Raw genomic sequence first — 15939 nt, forward strand, 5'->3', positions numbered from 1 at the left:
TTAAGCAAATGGGGATTGCTCGCATATTAATTAACGAGTATTCTATCGATGTTAATGCTATAAACAAGGTTGGCACGCCATGTGTTTTTTCACTTTTTAAAGCATTTACAGAGTCAGAAATAATTTCCTTTGTTAAAGAATTTAGTCCAAAAGTTGATGTTTTCAATTCTACAGATATCAGTATGATCCAATATGCAGTGATCAACAAATGCTTAGATGTTGTAAAATTTTTTGTGGAGGAATGCAAAGTAGACATCGACACTGTTAGTAGTGCACCTGACTCATTCTACTGGACTCCTTTACATGTTGCGTATACTGTAGATGACCCTAGGATTGTTACTTACTTGATACAACAAGGAGCCAATGTAAATGCGGTAGACATTCATGGTAGAAAACCAATTGAGTATGCTGGAGGAGAACGAATTATGATCGAGCAATCAACAGCCTTGATATGTCGCAGAAAGATATTCGAACAAAAGTTTGAAAGCGATGAGTTCAAATGTTTTCTGTCATTCTTAAGTGAAGGACATTCTGATAAAGAGGCTGTTACCCTTACATGTGAAAAGTTTCCATCTCTCAAAGATAATGGCATTCAGAGTACCCCAACCATGAACAAGCTCAACCATTACATCACTGATATGGCACCATCTTATAATACCATTGGGTTGGAGCTTGATGTTCCTAATAATAAACTGAAGGTGATTAAAAATGATCCCAGTTTGGCTGACCTTCAGGAGAAGTGTTGTAGGATGTTAGAAGTGTGGCTTGAAACTGATACCTCAGCTAGCTGGAAGAAGCTATGTGATGCTCTAGAGGAACCTGGAGTGGGATTGAGTGTTCTTGCTGGACAAATAAAGAAAACTTATTTGTAGTTTAGAAACCATTTCCTGTCTACTTTTTCTTTCTTTCATTTCATAAGTACTTTTTATGAACTAATAGAATCACCTACATACGTAGTATATTTTATAGCATGTAGTACTTAGTCTTGTTAAGAGTATAACATTTTGTACTGAGTATTATTGCAATTACATTTAGTGTAACACATGCAAACATTGCTACTGTACTTTTCATTTATCATTCAAGTTATTGTACCATTCCTACTGTTACAACGTACATGAAATTATAGCACTTGTGCTGCAGGCCATATTTTGATATTACATGCAGTCAGCTGTAAAAAATTATCTCAATATTGTTATAATCCTTTTGTTATAAATAATACCACTAATATAGTATATATATAAAACTATACATGCCGGAGAAGTCATGTGATATGTATGTACAGACTAGATGAAGGCGTTCATATTACCAGGGAGACAAGGTAGGTTGCCATGGCTACCCAGTGACTAGCGAAATCCAGCTGTGCCCACTTTCTTAAAGTGTGCCACATTGAGAAGCCCTACAAATAATATTACAAATTTACATAAAAGTATTTTGAGGATGTATAGTACATGCATAACATAAAACACCGTACTAGTCAGACACATTCTTTTTCTACATTTTCCTACTGTACATAAAAGTCAAACAGTAAATGTACAGTACACATGCATGTATCCATACACTCATGTACTAAAATGATAGTATTTTAGTGCCTAAATAAAAGTTTTGTGCTCCACCACATACATTATCTTATTGATATGGCAACAACGCACATTATATTCATAGATGAAACTCAGTCATGCATTACACAGCATAAACATTGACATTTTGATTTACTGTAGCTGTACAGGTTATAATGGCCATGAATTATGATGCGGATTCAGGCATACCTTTGATACAACAGTTAAAAGTATTTAATAAAGCAACCAGGATAGAATCAGTATACCTGAATCATTAACCCACTCATTTCCATAACAACTGTCATCAGGTGGAACCAACTACAACTGCTTGTAGTATCACTTTGTAACTCAACATGTGATAATCACATGGTATCCCACCTGATAGTCAAACTCCTGCATGTCAGGTTCACTCCTAAACATCAGTCCCAGGTAGGCCAAGTGGAACATCACTAGTAGTGTGAACTGTATGTTGACCAGCCACACCCACCACGTGTCCTGCAATTATACACAGTATGTGTGGAACACATTGCTAAAGTGGTAGGAGACTGCTCTCTATTCTGAACATGTTGGTACATACATACATACTATCTCTGGTCCCAAACACATATTTTATAGAGGTGTCCTACATTCATAATTTACAAGGATCTATATCGTTGCCTATTTACTCACTCTATCAATAAAGCGAGCACAACAAAATAAAATACTTTTGTAGTCCTGTACAATACAGTACTGTAGTCCTGTACAGTACAATACTGTAGTCCTGTACAATACAATACTGTAGTCCTGTACAATACAATACTGTAGTCCTGTACAATACAATACTGTAGTCCTGTACAATACAGTACTGTAGTCCTAATACAGTACTGTAGTCCTGTACAATACAGCACTGTAGTCCTGTACAATACAGCACTGTAGTCCTGTACAATACAGTACTGTAGTCCTGTACAATACAATACTGTAGTCCTGTACAATACAATACTGTAGTCCTGTACAATACAATACTGTAGTCCTGTACAATACAATACTGTAGTCCTGTACAATACAATACTGTAGTCCTGTACAATACAGTACTGTAGTCCTGTACAATACAGTACTGTAGTCCTGTACAATACAGTACTGTACGCAGTCTGTGTGTGGGCAGACAAGAACATAATTATGTTAATTGACACAGCAGTTTCAGCATCACAAACACATGAATACCATTATATGGCAGTGTGTGAATGTAGTTTATGGTCATAGGGAAAGATTATATGGCAGTGTGTGAATGTAATTTATGGTCATAGGGAAAGTTTTACAATCAGAGTAATTAGTAATTTAATTTGAACAGCTGTCTGGAACAGACTGTTGTCAAAGGTGATATTTTAGCCACAAAACAGAACTGCTGAGTACAAGTCTACGTTGTGAACCTATCACAGCAGAAAATGTTTCTGCTGCTGAAATACTGATAGCAGATGTTGCTAATTACTGAATCCAACATAGTTTAGCTAATACCAAGAATTCCATGCTGAAATTGATAACCAGTTGACATTGCATTTTACTTCATTTCTATCCTATGTTACTGAAGTTCTGTCCAAATTCATGAACACCAAGGTGTCAGGATTATCAACTGTAACTCATAAGCTGTAAAACATCCAGGCGATGTAATTTTTAAATTATATCATTCAAACTAACTCTTGCCCCCACCCCCTTCTATTTGCCTGTGGGCACATAGTTCTACATTACTATTATGTTGTAAGAAACTGCTCTCCACAACAATACTTGATAAGATTACACTCAATTAAAGATATTCAAACCATTTACACAACCCTCAAAATAAACTTTGTATAATATATATGTGGATACTGACCAGATTTGCAAAGGGGTCTTCCACGTACAACCAAATTTATGAACTTGGAAGAGCATAACCTAGTGTTACAGGAACATTATAAGCCTGAAATTTTCTCCATCCATTAAACTACTGTATGTTGGTGTTCACCACTAACCAAAATTTCAAGTTGATAGACTTTTCCAATGAGTCATCAATTAGATGTACGGAAGACCCCTTTTTTCAAATCCAGTCACAATTATAGCGTTTCATGAGTCATGTGAGAATGCAATGCAAGGCTATGTGTAGATGCTTACATTAGGTGTGTGGCTGTGTCCACACTCTGGACCACATGGTCTGTCTAGTACACAAGCATCTAACCTCTTACTGAGCTTGCTACGTAGTCCTGTAAAGATCCAGTAGATGATTATAATAATTATGTAGTGTGTATGTGTATTGTGTGTGATGTGTAGTGTAGTGTGTGTGTAGTGTGTGTGTAGTGTGTGTGTGTGTGTGTGTGTGTGTAGTGTGTGTGTGTGTGTGTGTGTGTGTGTGTGTGTGTGTGTGTGTGTGTGTGTAGTATGTGTGTGTGTAGTGTGTGTGTAGTGTGTGTGTGTGTGTGGTGTGTGTGTAGTGTGTATGTAGTGCGTGTGTAGTGTGTGTGTAGTGTGTGTGTGTGCAGTGTATGTGTATTGTGTGTGATGTGTAGTGTAGTGTGTGTGATGTGTAGTGTAGTGTGTGTGGTATGTGTGTAGTGTGTGTGTGTGTGTGTGTGTGTGTGTGTGTGTGTGTGTGTGTGTGTGTGTGTGTGTGTGTGTGTGTGTGTGGTGTGTGGTGTGTGGTGTGTGTGTGCATTTAATGTGTGACTATATATGTAGAGATACGTTTCTGCTAACAATTTACACTTACTATTCTCAATGTATGCATACACTCCAATAGAAAGCAACACTGCAGCTAGTTGAAAGTTTAAACCCTATAAGGTGCAACAACAACAACAACAACAACTGTACAGATAACAAACTGGACACACACATATGCTACTATACAGCACATATAGAATATGCACTGCATATACAATGTATAGACACACAACTATACATGAATAAACAAAAACCACAGAGGTCAACTGCTTTTATTCATACTGTGCAAACCTCTGAAAGAACATGATACACAAAAATTTAGATTTCATAATGTGACCTGTTCTGACAAAACCAGTCTTATAGCCTTTCTAAATATCCAGCTTTTGGATCTCATAATTTCTTTAATGAATTTACTTGAAACTTTGTCATGCTATTGTGCCATGCATTAGCTGTAAGCTGACAAAATTTCTTCAAGTTACTATGCTATTCACAAGACAAGTTGTGACATGTCAAGTCATGCCATTTGGAAGGGCTACAGTATATGACTGGTCTTGTCAGTTGGGTCATGTATAAGATACTGTAATGTACATGTTATGTACATGTAAGTATGTAAATGTTAGACCTGTTACAGTGGTCTCTCCATTATCTGAACTCATTGGGGCCTAGGTGTGTTCAGATAATGGAAACTTTCAGATAAACGACGCCCATACTGTATATACAGAACTCAGTTAAATACTCTAATAGAACATACACTTTAGGCAAAATACTGTCACTTCCACAGTTTGGATAACAGCCTATACGGGCATTAAAAAGCTTTATCTTACAATTACTGTATGTTGCTGATACATCAGGGGCACCAGAGCAAAGGTAAACATGGTATCTAAGGTCCCTACTGATATAGAGGCCAGAACGTTCGGATAACCGATGGTTGGGTTATAGAGGGACCACTATAGTTGTAGCCATGTTTACCCAGTAAAACAGTTGGGCACCCTCAATTACTCAGTTTCTAGGAGTCCATGGGAGCAAATCCTCCTGGGGATAGGACTAGTACCCTGGAGGAAGTTGTACTACAGTATGTCTCACATGCACAGGTAAAGAGGGTAATTTAATGAGAACCTCACCCATTATGAAGGACATTAACAGATGTTTTCAGTAACACAACTGATTGAAGTAATGTGAATAAAGTTTCTAGTTCAAAGAAAACAACAACTGCAGCACACACAATTGAAAAAGCAAAGCCATGGCAACTGTGACATGTTGCCAAGGAGCCAACACTGGAATATCTATATACACATGTACATGTACTAGGGTACTAGAGTCAGACCAGGGAAATCCTCCATATGCACATACTAGGGCTGGGACAAAACTTCAAATGTTTCGTGGGTTCAAAGGTTAAGTAAAGTTCGAATTATAAAAGTATCCTTCGAAGCTTCGTAATGCACTTATAGTCTACGAAAGAATTACAAATAAACGACATCATTGCCTTTATTGCAGCTGCTTATTCCTCTTGTGTGATCAATGTTCGTCTCTTCGCGATCAATCTTCGTCTGCGACGCCCACTTTTAAACCATCGCAGTTCAGCTTGCTACCATAGTTGCAGCCTTAAAACACCTTATAAAGTGATAGATAATGCATGGAAAGCGTACTTTTAGCCATTACTTGGTGTTTACCTATGCATGATTACAGTATAGCGGACACGCCCATTTGAAATTGATCGATCACACCATTCAGTACTGCTCACGGATAATATATATGTTGCATTATCTGTGGTACTGCTGCTATGCACTTTCCAAATGCTTACAAACTTATTAAATAGGTTTAGAGTTTAGAAAGGTAAAACCTAATAAGGATGTGCATAAATACAAGAAAACCTGTAACTTGAAAGCTAACACCAAAGATTCGAATGTTTGAACATTTTATTAGCGAATATTTGAAGGTAAATTTAAATATCCGTCCCAGCCCTAGCACATACGTATATACCACACACACACAGACACACATGCATGCAGACACACACTACACTGCACACACATGCAGAAACGGACGCATGCATGCACATTACTCACATGCAATATCGAGCTAGCAACAAAAGTGAGAAAAATGGCTCCAAATGGACCAACTCTTCTCCTAGCAGGTTTGAACACATCTGCAAATGAAAAAAAAAATACAGTATGTATAATTCAAGAACACAAATTGTTAACAAGTGTTTGCATCCTGACAGTTTGTATTCTAGGGATGCATGTATTTAACTGAAAAAGAAAGTAGAATATGAGCAACATCTAACCAAAGCACTACCAGTCCCACACTTTCACTAAGCATTGCTACCAACTTTAGTTAGATACTGAAGGGTAAACACTGAAGACAAATCCTATATGAGGAGTTTACCACAAGCTAGAGAGCCCAACAGTTTAGGATAACTTTTATTCACAAAGGAACAAACAGTACTCTACGATGCCCATACTTAACTAAGTACACTGCTGGTATACAGGGGACAATTGCCTATCAATAATCCAGTGGCGGATCCAGGGGCATGTCCCCCCCCTCCCCAAAAGGAAACCATTATACAAGATTGAGATACTCTAATAGAGCAATCAGTCAAATACTCTAATAGAACAGTCACCACACACAATGCTACCTTCATAGCTGTGGAATAAAAAAAAAACTAACATCTACAGCACTATTCCATGTATGGGCACACTTAGCCAGCTAAGGATATTTTACAAATGAAATTCACATGGTCTTGTGTATGCCATTCTTTAGGTCCAGCTATAACTAGCTCAACTACATGACTGTAACATCCCTATACAACTCTCGATCAATGTAGTCCACTTAGAAAGCAGTATGATTTAGATATTTGTGTATAAAGCCACTCTACATCAATTTTTAAGCCCTGAAACATATGAAATAGCTTTAGCTTCTGGGGGGCACACCCACTGCTCTATATGCCTACTACCTTGGTGCACCCCCCTTGCCAAACCCACCCGCCCCTGTAATCTGATGCTTGTTTATCTCTATATTCTGCTTATACAGTTTATTTTGTTACAATTACTGTACTTACAATTCTTCAAGAATAAATGCATTGACAAATTCCAATTAGTGATCACCATACTGAATGACCGTGGCAACTCAACATGTCTTGGATGACATACTGCCAACTTGTCCCTATAGCAACAGCAACAACAGTGATGTCACATCTCAGTTACAGGTAATCTACAAGAATCAGAACTACAATGTCACAAGTTGGAGTACATTACACACATAATATAGACATAATCTTCTAGATGTAAATTAACTGAGCGGGAGGCCAACCAATTTACACACTACATACACTATGTGCATCAAAACGGGATAGAAGCGTCCTATATGTACTGTACACATTACACAAAAGCAGTTACATATACAACAATTTCGTTTCAAGTGTTTAAAGAAACCAAATTGTCGTAATTCAATTAAAAATCATAATGGATTGTAGGTACAAGAGGACGATAATATTATGTTGTTACGATGTAAATATTACTCTATCAATAAATATAACCTATGGTTTTGCATGACGACTTCTATAAACGTGCAGTAAACGTACAGTACAGCATGTGTTGGTGAAATACTGAAATCAGAGTCACCAATAGTTACCAGTGTAGTGACATGAAAGATTATGTACACTGTGCATTGTTATCTGACCAGCTCAGGACAAAGAAATGTTAACTTACAAACTATTGCTCAAATACTCTAATAGAACATACATGTGTCACACAACGCTCTAAAGTAAACAATCACACTTGGCCACCATAACTCCATCTTCCTTGCATGAAAATGCACAATTACTTACAGTGCATGTTCTTGTTGGGTGAGGATCGGATTCCATTCGTGAAATTTGAACACCCCACCCAGACCATTTAAAGACATGTGACTTCAAAAAATCACAGACCAACGATATATCACTTTGTAAAGACCTCACATACTGTACATGTGATGGTAACTAACTGTATTAGCATCAGTGTGCTTTACATAGAAGCACACAGCTGTGTGTATAGGGTATCAAAGTTACTATATTTTCCATACCAGTCTTGTGATCCATCAGCTCTATTCTCGTAACCAATACCAACAGCTGTGGCAGTCACTTCAGACAAGTAACACACAAAATAATGACTTGTCCTGAATGACAAGGCAGCTGAGTAGGCTGTCAACCATCTGTATGACAAAACAATGAAACCACAATCAAAGATACACTTATACCAATGTCAAACCCTTAGTATATGTACTGTATCAGTCTGTATGTATAGCAAGGGTACATTGTTTTCTTCAATTACAATGGAAAGTGTGAACAATGTAAATGACACCTCCCTTATATGGACTTCTATTGGAGTGCACATCAGGCAACTTTAAAATCCTCACCCTATTGTTCTAATACATTATCTCTGTACTAAAAGGATACGTACATAGATATTTGGACTAATTTTAAGCGGTGGCTTGGCTGTGCCAATAGTATTATTTATTATTACTAGGACCGCGTCACATACAACCAAGTACATACACCAACGTGACAACCCCCTAGTGAGGCTATTAGGTGGTTAAGGCACGATCAAAATAATTATGATCCCAAATCAACTCAACCAATGGGACAAGCTAGCACACTGCATTCAAGACAATAATAAAACAGTATATAGCTACTCTTAGTGGTACTATATAAACATCAGTCACATAACAGTACAATGCAATTACATTACACCTACATAGATTTTACCGAGGTAGTAGCTAACTGTAGATGTGACAGCTACAACAGTTTGAAACTGTTTAGGGTAAGTGACTGTTCTATTAGAGTATATATCAATTTGAGAATGTCTGCAAGATAACACACTAGCTACTTTAGCGACCTCACTTTCTTGTAAATAGTATAACATAACTAACCAGTAGCCAAACGCACACTGTGGGTAATTAAATGTGTGTGCTCTACTACAATTAAGTGACTGCTCTATTAGAGTATCTCGATTGTACATTACTTTATAAGAGACTTACTTCCAGCCTTCTTATATATTCTGCAAGCACCCTCTCTCCAAGTTATGACTCCAATAGGCTGATGAGCTGGAGAAACCTGACACTAGCTAGCTAGCATTATTTATAATAAGTCGCCTGTAAATAACCAGCCATAATGAAGCACTGTCACCTGACTAATTAACACTAACCCATTTTACATCTACTTTCCAGCCCATCTTCTCTCTAGGATCCATTACTTCTCTAAGATTGACAAGCAAACCGAAGAGTGAATATGTCACTACAATGGTATGCATGTCACGTGCTACTTGTTTTGATTGGCATTAAACAGAATCGTCATACCATTTCACTTACCATCACAGATAGACCTCACTATTATACAACTATGTCTTCGTTCAACAAGGATTGTATTCCCGGTGAGTACGGAGCCTTAGGCCTTCTAGTTTCCTCAAACATTATTTATTTATTTATGACGTAATTTCAACCGCATTTCATATTATTCTTAGTACTTGGTTGTATAACTAGGCCCGGGGCAAATACAACCAAGTACAATTACCAACGGGACAACCTACTAATGGGGCATGTATAAACAGTGCACGGCCAACACAGTGTGTTCAGGTAGAAAAGGTGACCCTAGTTATGTGAGACTAAAGAAACAAGACTATCAAAGTATTTTAACCAACACAAACTAACCTCCAGCGATTAGTAGCAACTTCCAATCATGTTGTTTATTAAGCAGGCGTAGCAACCACTTGTCTTCCAATCGAAATAGTCGCTGTCGCCCACTTTCAAACACAAATGAACAGTAGTTCACTTGTCTTGCAGGCGTCACGTGCTAACTGTTTTGATCGGCATTAAGTAGAATCGTCGCACATTCCTATCACCTCCACGAAAACACCCGTCCATTATACGATTGTCTCTTCATACAACATGGATTCTATTCCCGGTAAGTGTGAAGCTTTAGGCCTTGTAGTTTTCTCAAACATTATTTATTATTCATTCATTATCAGAGCTCAAAATAATGGTCGGCAGTCGGCAGTTTTCAGTACAAATGCCACAAATAGCCGAGCAAAATTTGCTTTGATCTGCAATTACTGCCAGGCATTTGAATACAATAGCATGTCTTGTGACAAGTGTGTACAGCTGGAACTACTTAGAATCAACATAGGAACAAGGCGTGAACTACAAGAACAAGCTTAATAAACTTGGGAAAGCAAAATTGCTTGCCTCAATAGCTCAATCATATTGTAACATTGCAAAGTGTAGGCCAACAATCAGTAACTGCAAGACAAAGTCCATTTTGGTCTGCAATTACTGCAGTACATAATTTTTTTGGTTATTTTGAGCACTGCATTATTGACGTAATTTTAACCGCATTTCTTTAGTACTTGGTTGTATAATTATTTATGGATGTACATACATAATAATTCAAAAATAAAGGTTTAGGCTCCACGCCTTTGTTCATACCCACGTCCTGTAACTTCCCAGAACTCATCAAGTTTTTGTTAAAGGAAGATATAGTAGGTGCTGAGACTATGTCGGATGGTAAGGGATTCCACTCATTAACAACTCTCTGGCTAAAGAAATTTGCTCTCAATTGCAGTCTGGATGGTTTTTTAAAAAGTTTCAAATAATGGCCTCTCATGTGGTGTACAGTGCTTAGTGTAAAAAAAATTAGACCAGTCAATATTGTAGTAGTACTAGCAAGAGTTCATAATATTAGTATGGGGGGGGGGGGGGGTGTAACTGTCAATATAAGCACTGCTACAAGTTTACTTTTGATAATATGTACACTAGCCCGAATCTACTGATGATCGGTTTTGATAAGGTCAAGCCTGACGTGTTATGTATAGCAGTGCTTTTGCTAAATTAGACACTCGATCTCCCCCATACAAATATTATGAACTCTTGGTACTAGTGTACTGATGTGACTATTCAATCAGCCAGACAGTGAGTCAGTTGGTCAGTCTGTCCATCTGTTCGTTAGTCAGTCAGCCAGACACATACAGTGATATGCAGTCAGGCTTACTTGTTCCAAACAGGTGCGGGAAACAAGAAGTTGGCTATGCAGACTGATACACATACGGCAATGACTGCTTTGACCAATGAGAGGACCAGCTTGAAAAACCATGGATAGGTCTGTGATGAAAATAAAGATGATAACATCAGCAAGTGAACACTTATTATGAGGTCGTGAAGTGTACGCACACCTTACATACATATGCATATAAACTGAAATAGAGCACACAAACACATCTCTCTTTCTCTTGTATGTAGGTGTTAACATTAATTGCATACATACATGGTTAACAGAATGCATGCAAACACCACACACTAGCATGATGCAATACTCTGTGCGTAAACACCCAAGCACACACACACACACACACACCAATGGGGTAGGATTCAGAAATCCAAGATGAGTTTGGTATGAGATAAAAGGACCAAACACGGTTGTTCCAGGCATGATGCAATAACAGCAGTACTCTAGGAAGGTAGGCTTAGCTTGTGGAGGTTGTAAAGTAGATGACTTGGAAGAGTGAGGGGTGGGTCTTGTCTCCATGTCAAATCCAATAGAAATCATCTTCATAATCATCAGTAAAATGGAACCTGAAATTACAAGACTGATAAACTACAGGTAATAAACAGTATGACACAAATACCTCATTATTACGTTATTTAGCTATGCGTTTTATAAGTTAATCATAGGATACAAAGAAGTGTTTAAAACTGTGCTTATAAATACTGTACCATCAAATTTGGAGAAATCTTCTCAAATTGGGCAGTGCATCGCCATGTAGTTAGGGGAGTATGGAGGTATACCTCGTTGAACCATTTAATTAATATCGGTATTTGCCTAACCAAATTTGGATAAAGGTACATGTGCCAATGGCCTTTAGTGGCCTTCTTGCGGATAGTGACTAATAAAATGGGACAATCATTAATGACTTATAAAAGATACCCATTGTTTACGAATGGTTGAACAATTTCTAACAATTTTGCACACAATAACATACAAAAGGACACACATGGAATAATACTTGCCTCTTATCTTGTGCCAGGATGCTGGGGCAACAATTAACTGCTCACTACGGAACAAGCAAGAATCTTTTGTATCCACAAGTACAAAATATTAATATGGTACTTAAGAACATTGTGTGCTAATATAGTCTATTAAAGCATTCACAGAGTGTGTATATATACGTACATTCCCTACAAACTCCTTACCAAGCGATGATAAATGCAACAGACAAAACAGCCACAGATGTTCCCTTCTGGCTCACAGTAGCAATAATGAAGTAGCAGACGATACAAAGGACAAAGAAATATATTGAACTTTCTTCATAATAGTGAACCAACACTGCTGCACCGGATAATGCTCCCATTAGGTTGATGTGCCAGTCAGGCATCAGTCTAGATGCAACCATTAGTCTTAGAAGTAGGCATGGTATTAGGATTGGAGTCACTGCTGCAACACCTTGATATGCTACCGGTGGCAGGCACTCTTGATAGATAAACCACCAACTAACTGAAGACATCACGTGATCACGCCAATCCTACACAACGTAAAACCTGAAAACTAAGCCTGTCTTCGCAGAACAATAAGTATATAACAAACACAGAGCACATTTCCTATTTGATACAACACATAGTTCGTACGTACGCTTGGTCTAGATCTTCACCGAGTTTCGAGGCAGCCGACCACCTGGGAACCACAATCGATTTAATTTTGAGCTGCGCAAGAGTGCTGGTAATCTCAGTCGGGAATAAAAAATAAAAAAATCCATCACAGATGTGGATGCCATGACTGACGAAGAAAGAGAACAGATGATACATTCAACGAACTCGAATCTTAATGTGTTTTGAATTCCGAAGCGACACCACATACTGCTATGATACATCATAGACAGCTTTTTTTCCCGGGGTAGATGGAATGCCCTTGCCTACCACCCCCTATGGATAGACGGTTAGTTAGCTAGCTGACCTATTTTACTTAGACTCTCTGAGACACAATCAAAGAAGGAGATAGAGCCAGTTTGAGATACTGGAAGTACTAACTTTGAGTCGATGTCAAAAGCACTAGCCTACGTGCTTATACCAATTAAGGTAACAAGAAGAGCTAATTAATACTGAACAGATTTGTGAACATTTATTTATTTAATTTGTGTACAGGACTCAAGAACTGAGTATAATCTACATGTACAGATACAATTGATTAGAATATTATCGGCATTGAGATGATTTTCGAAAAGTTGCTCCTGATGGCATCAAAAGCACTTACACAGACTGTAAAACAGCAGTGCAAAATCTGGGACTAAGTGTATATGGCGATCATCATTTAGCTAAAAACCAAAGGACTTCCTAAGAACTCATGCAATAAATGACTGACCACATAAATGCATACAGAGAACAGTATTGGATTTTTCAATGCAGTCATGCTGTACAGTTACGTAAACATGTTAGAATACTTTTCGAGATTGCCCTTATTTACACATACTACCTTAGCACATGATATCACAACACATGCACAAATCACTGCTGCATGTATATCTTCTTTCATAGTTTTCAAAAGTGAAGTCTCTTCTACAAACAGTTTCATTGTTCAAGTCTTTGATTATATTGTCATCTAGATGATTTTAGTTGGTCTTGCAGCATAGAGCAACAGATTACATCACATCCTACTCTTCCAGTCTCTTGCATGTATATGATTTAGTTGGGGAACTAATGTATAATGGTAATTTTGATGAACACCTGAACCATCGATGGCCATTTCAAATGTGACAATGGCAATAAGTATATGATTCCTTCATAAATTCCTTCACTTCTGCATGGGTCAGTGAAACTCATAAACATATCTGCAGCAAATCCTTTCAAATGTTTCTTCCTTGCATAAACCCCATGATTTTGAATATTTGATTTAGATGTCTAAAACTTGGTATATTTTCTCTATGTGCCCATGCACATGCCCAGTTTGCATAAGACTGGTGAAATGTACAGGAGTGCATGATATTGTCTGCACTTAGACCTACCTACAGGGGCGGATCTAGGATTTCTAACAGGGCCCGGGGTTTCCAGTGGCAGTAGGACTATGATGCATAGGTGCGGGGATATACCCCCCAGATGTTGGCATGGTTTTAATTTTATAATGCTTGAAATTTAATAAAACTAATTGATGTTTAAAACTACTATATACATTATAGTTTTGGTATACTGATCCTCACTACTATATGCCATCACTTTCTGAGTGTTTCTTGGAAATTCTGCAATGCAGAAATACAATGGTGTCTTGACTATAGCTTATCAATTTTACCTATAATACTTACAATATTCAGGGGCGTAGCCAGGGGGGGTTCAAAGGGTTCGGACGAACCCCCTTTTCAGAGTTAAGTTTTTTAAATCGTGATACTGGTTAACTAGAACTGAATTAACTTACACAAATCCACTGAAATGGGTAGCTACAGGTCTTCAGGCAGAGGAATTCAAGTACCTCTACTCGCTATTGCGAATGAATTTATAAGAATACACATGTTTACACGTGTACACGTGTTTACATGTGCACACCTACGAAATTCTATACTTAGGGCAGAACCCCCCTTTTGGAAATCCTGCCTACGCCCCTGGTACTTACACTCTATCTAGCTATATGTGTGGTAAGTATGCAAGCCATTCACACTCGTGTTCAGTCTTCCATATTCTATATATAGCTAATCTTGTAAGAAACTTAAAAACACTAGGTAAAATACAATGGAAATCAAACTTAACTTGGTGCTTATAAAACTTCTTTTCATCTTAGTTAAAGCCTTCTTCCAATAAAATTACTGATGGAAGTCATTTGTTGCCCTTGTAGCTACTCACTGATCTTACAAAATAAATTTCTGAATCAGCAAGGTTACTATAGCTGACCAGTAGTTATGCAGTTGGCCATGGATATCAAGGTCTATATAGAATAGATTACAGATAAGTCAATCTATCTACTGAGTTCTTACAATATAGTTAGCTTATTTAGCTAGCTTTACGATAGCTATATATAGCTCAGCAACATTTTTTACAATTGTTTTGGAACATTTATATTAATACTTGTATAACTAACAAAAAATTGAGTAGGATTAGTAATTACTGTTCATAAGATATAGTTGGAAAATGTGTTCAAATTCAGTTAGTGTACAATCATTAGTAATTGGCAATTTGTTCCACAAATTTATCAAACTAGGAAAGAAGCTAAATTTGTAAGAATCAACTGTGAAGTTCTGAAAACAAAAAAACAAAAAAACAAACAGTGAAGTGGGGTAAATTAAGTTTATTTTCATTTCCTTCTGTACCTGATCTGTTACCTATTGGAGATGTAGCTGAGCAAGGAGAGTTCCACTAATTGTGTACAATCTTGTATAACATCAATAATCTCATTTTTGTATGCACAATACAATGGCGGATCCAGGATGGGGCATTTGGGGCAAATCCCCCCCCCCCCTCATGGAGGAGCCAGCCATGCTTCTGATTAAAATAGCTACGAAACTTTGTCAGACCAAGATCAGTTTATCAACTCATGAAAATATGCACATTTTACTAGCATTTATTACAAATTCACCTGAAACCAAAGTCAAACTAGCCGTGAAATAGTTATCCAGCACCTTCGTGCGTACTAAGCGCCTCCAAAAATAATTATCGTGTTGCTGTTTGAGACATTCGGAGCCTTTCAAGCAGCTTATAAGACTTCACAACCATCTGACAA

The 15939-nt window shown here is 37.6% G+C and overlaps 1 protein-coding gene across 1 annotated transcript; it reads right to left on the minus strand.

Annotated features, from left to right (window-relative positions):
* Nucleotides 1-1201: 1201 nt before the first annotated feature.
* On the minus strand, nt 1202-12945 carry LOC136252248 (protein-serine O-palmitoleoyltransferase porcupine-like). Its single transcript, XM_066044651.1, has 12 exons — nt 12874-12945; nt 12438-12766; nt 12255-12298; nt 11602-11819; nt 11239-11348; nt 8280-8408; nt 7279-7382; nt 6287-6366; nt 4270-4333; nt 3678-3766; nt 1935-2051; nt 1202-1396 (listed from the first exon to the last, which is right to left on the minus strand). The coding sequence occupies exons 2-12, from the start codon at nt 12746-12748 to the stop codon at nt 1298-1300; spliced, it is 1365 nt and encodes a 454-aa protein (XP_065900723.1). The 5' UTR covers nt 12749-12766; nt 12874-12945; the 3' UTR covers nt 1202-1297.
* Nucleotides 12946-15939: the final 2994 nt, after the last annotated feature.

Source organism: Dysidea avara, chromosome 4 (assembly GCF_963678975.1).
Source record: "Dysidea avara chromosome 4, odDysAvar1.4, whole genome shotgun sequence".
In the NCBI taxonomy this organism is placed as follows: Eukaryota; Metazoa; Porifera; class Demospongiae; order Dictyoceratida; family Dysideidae; genus Dysidea; species Dysidea avara.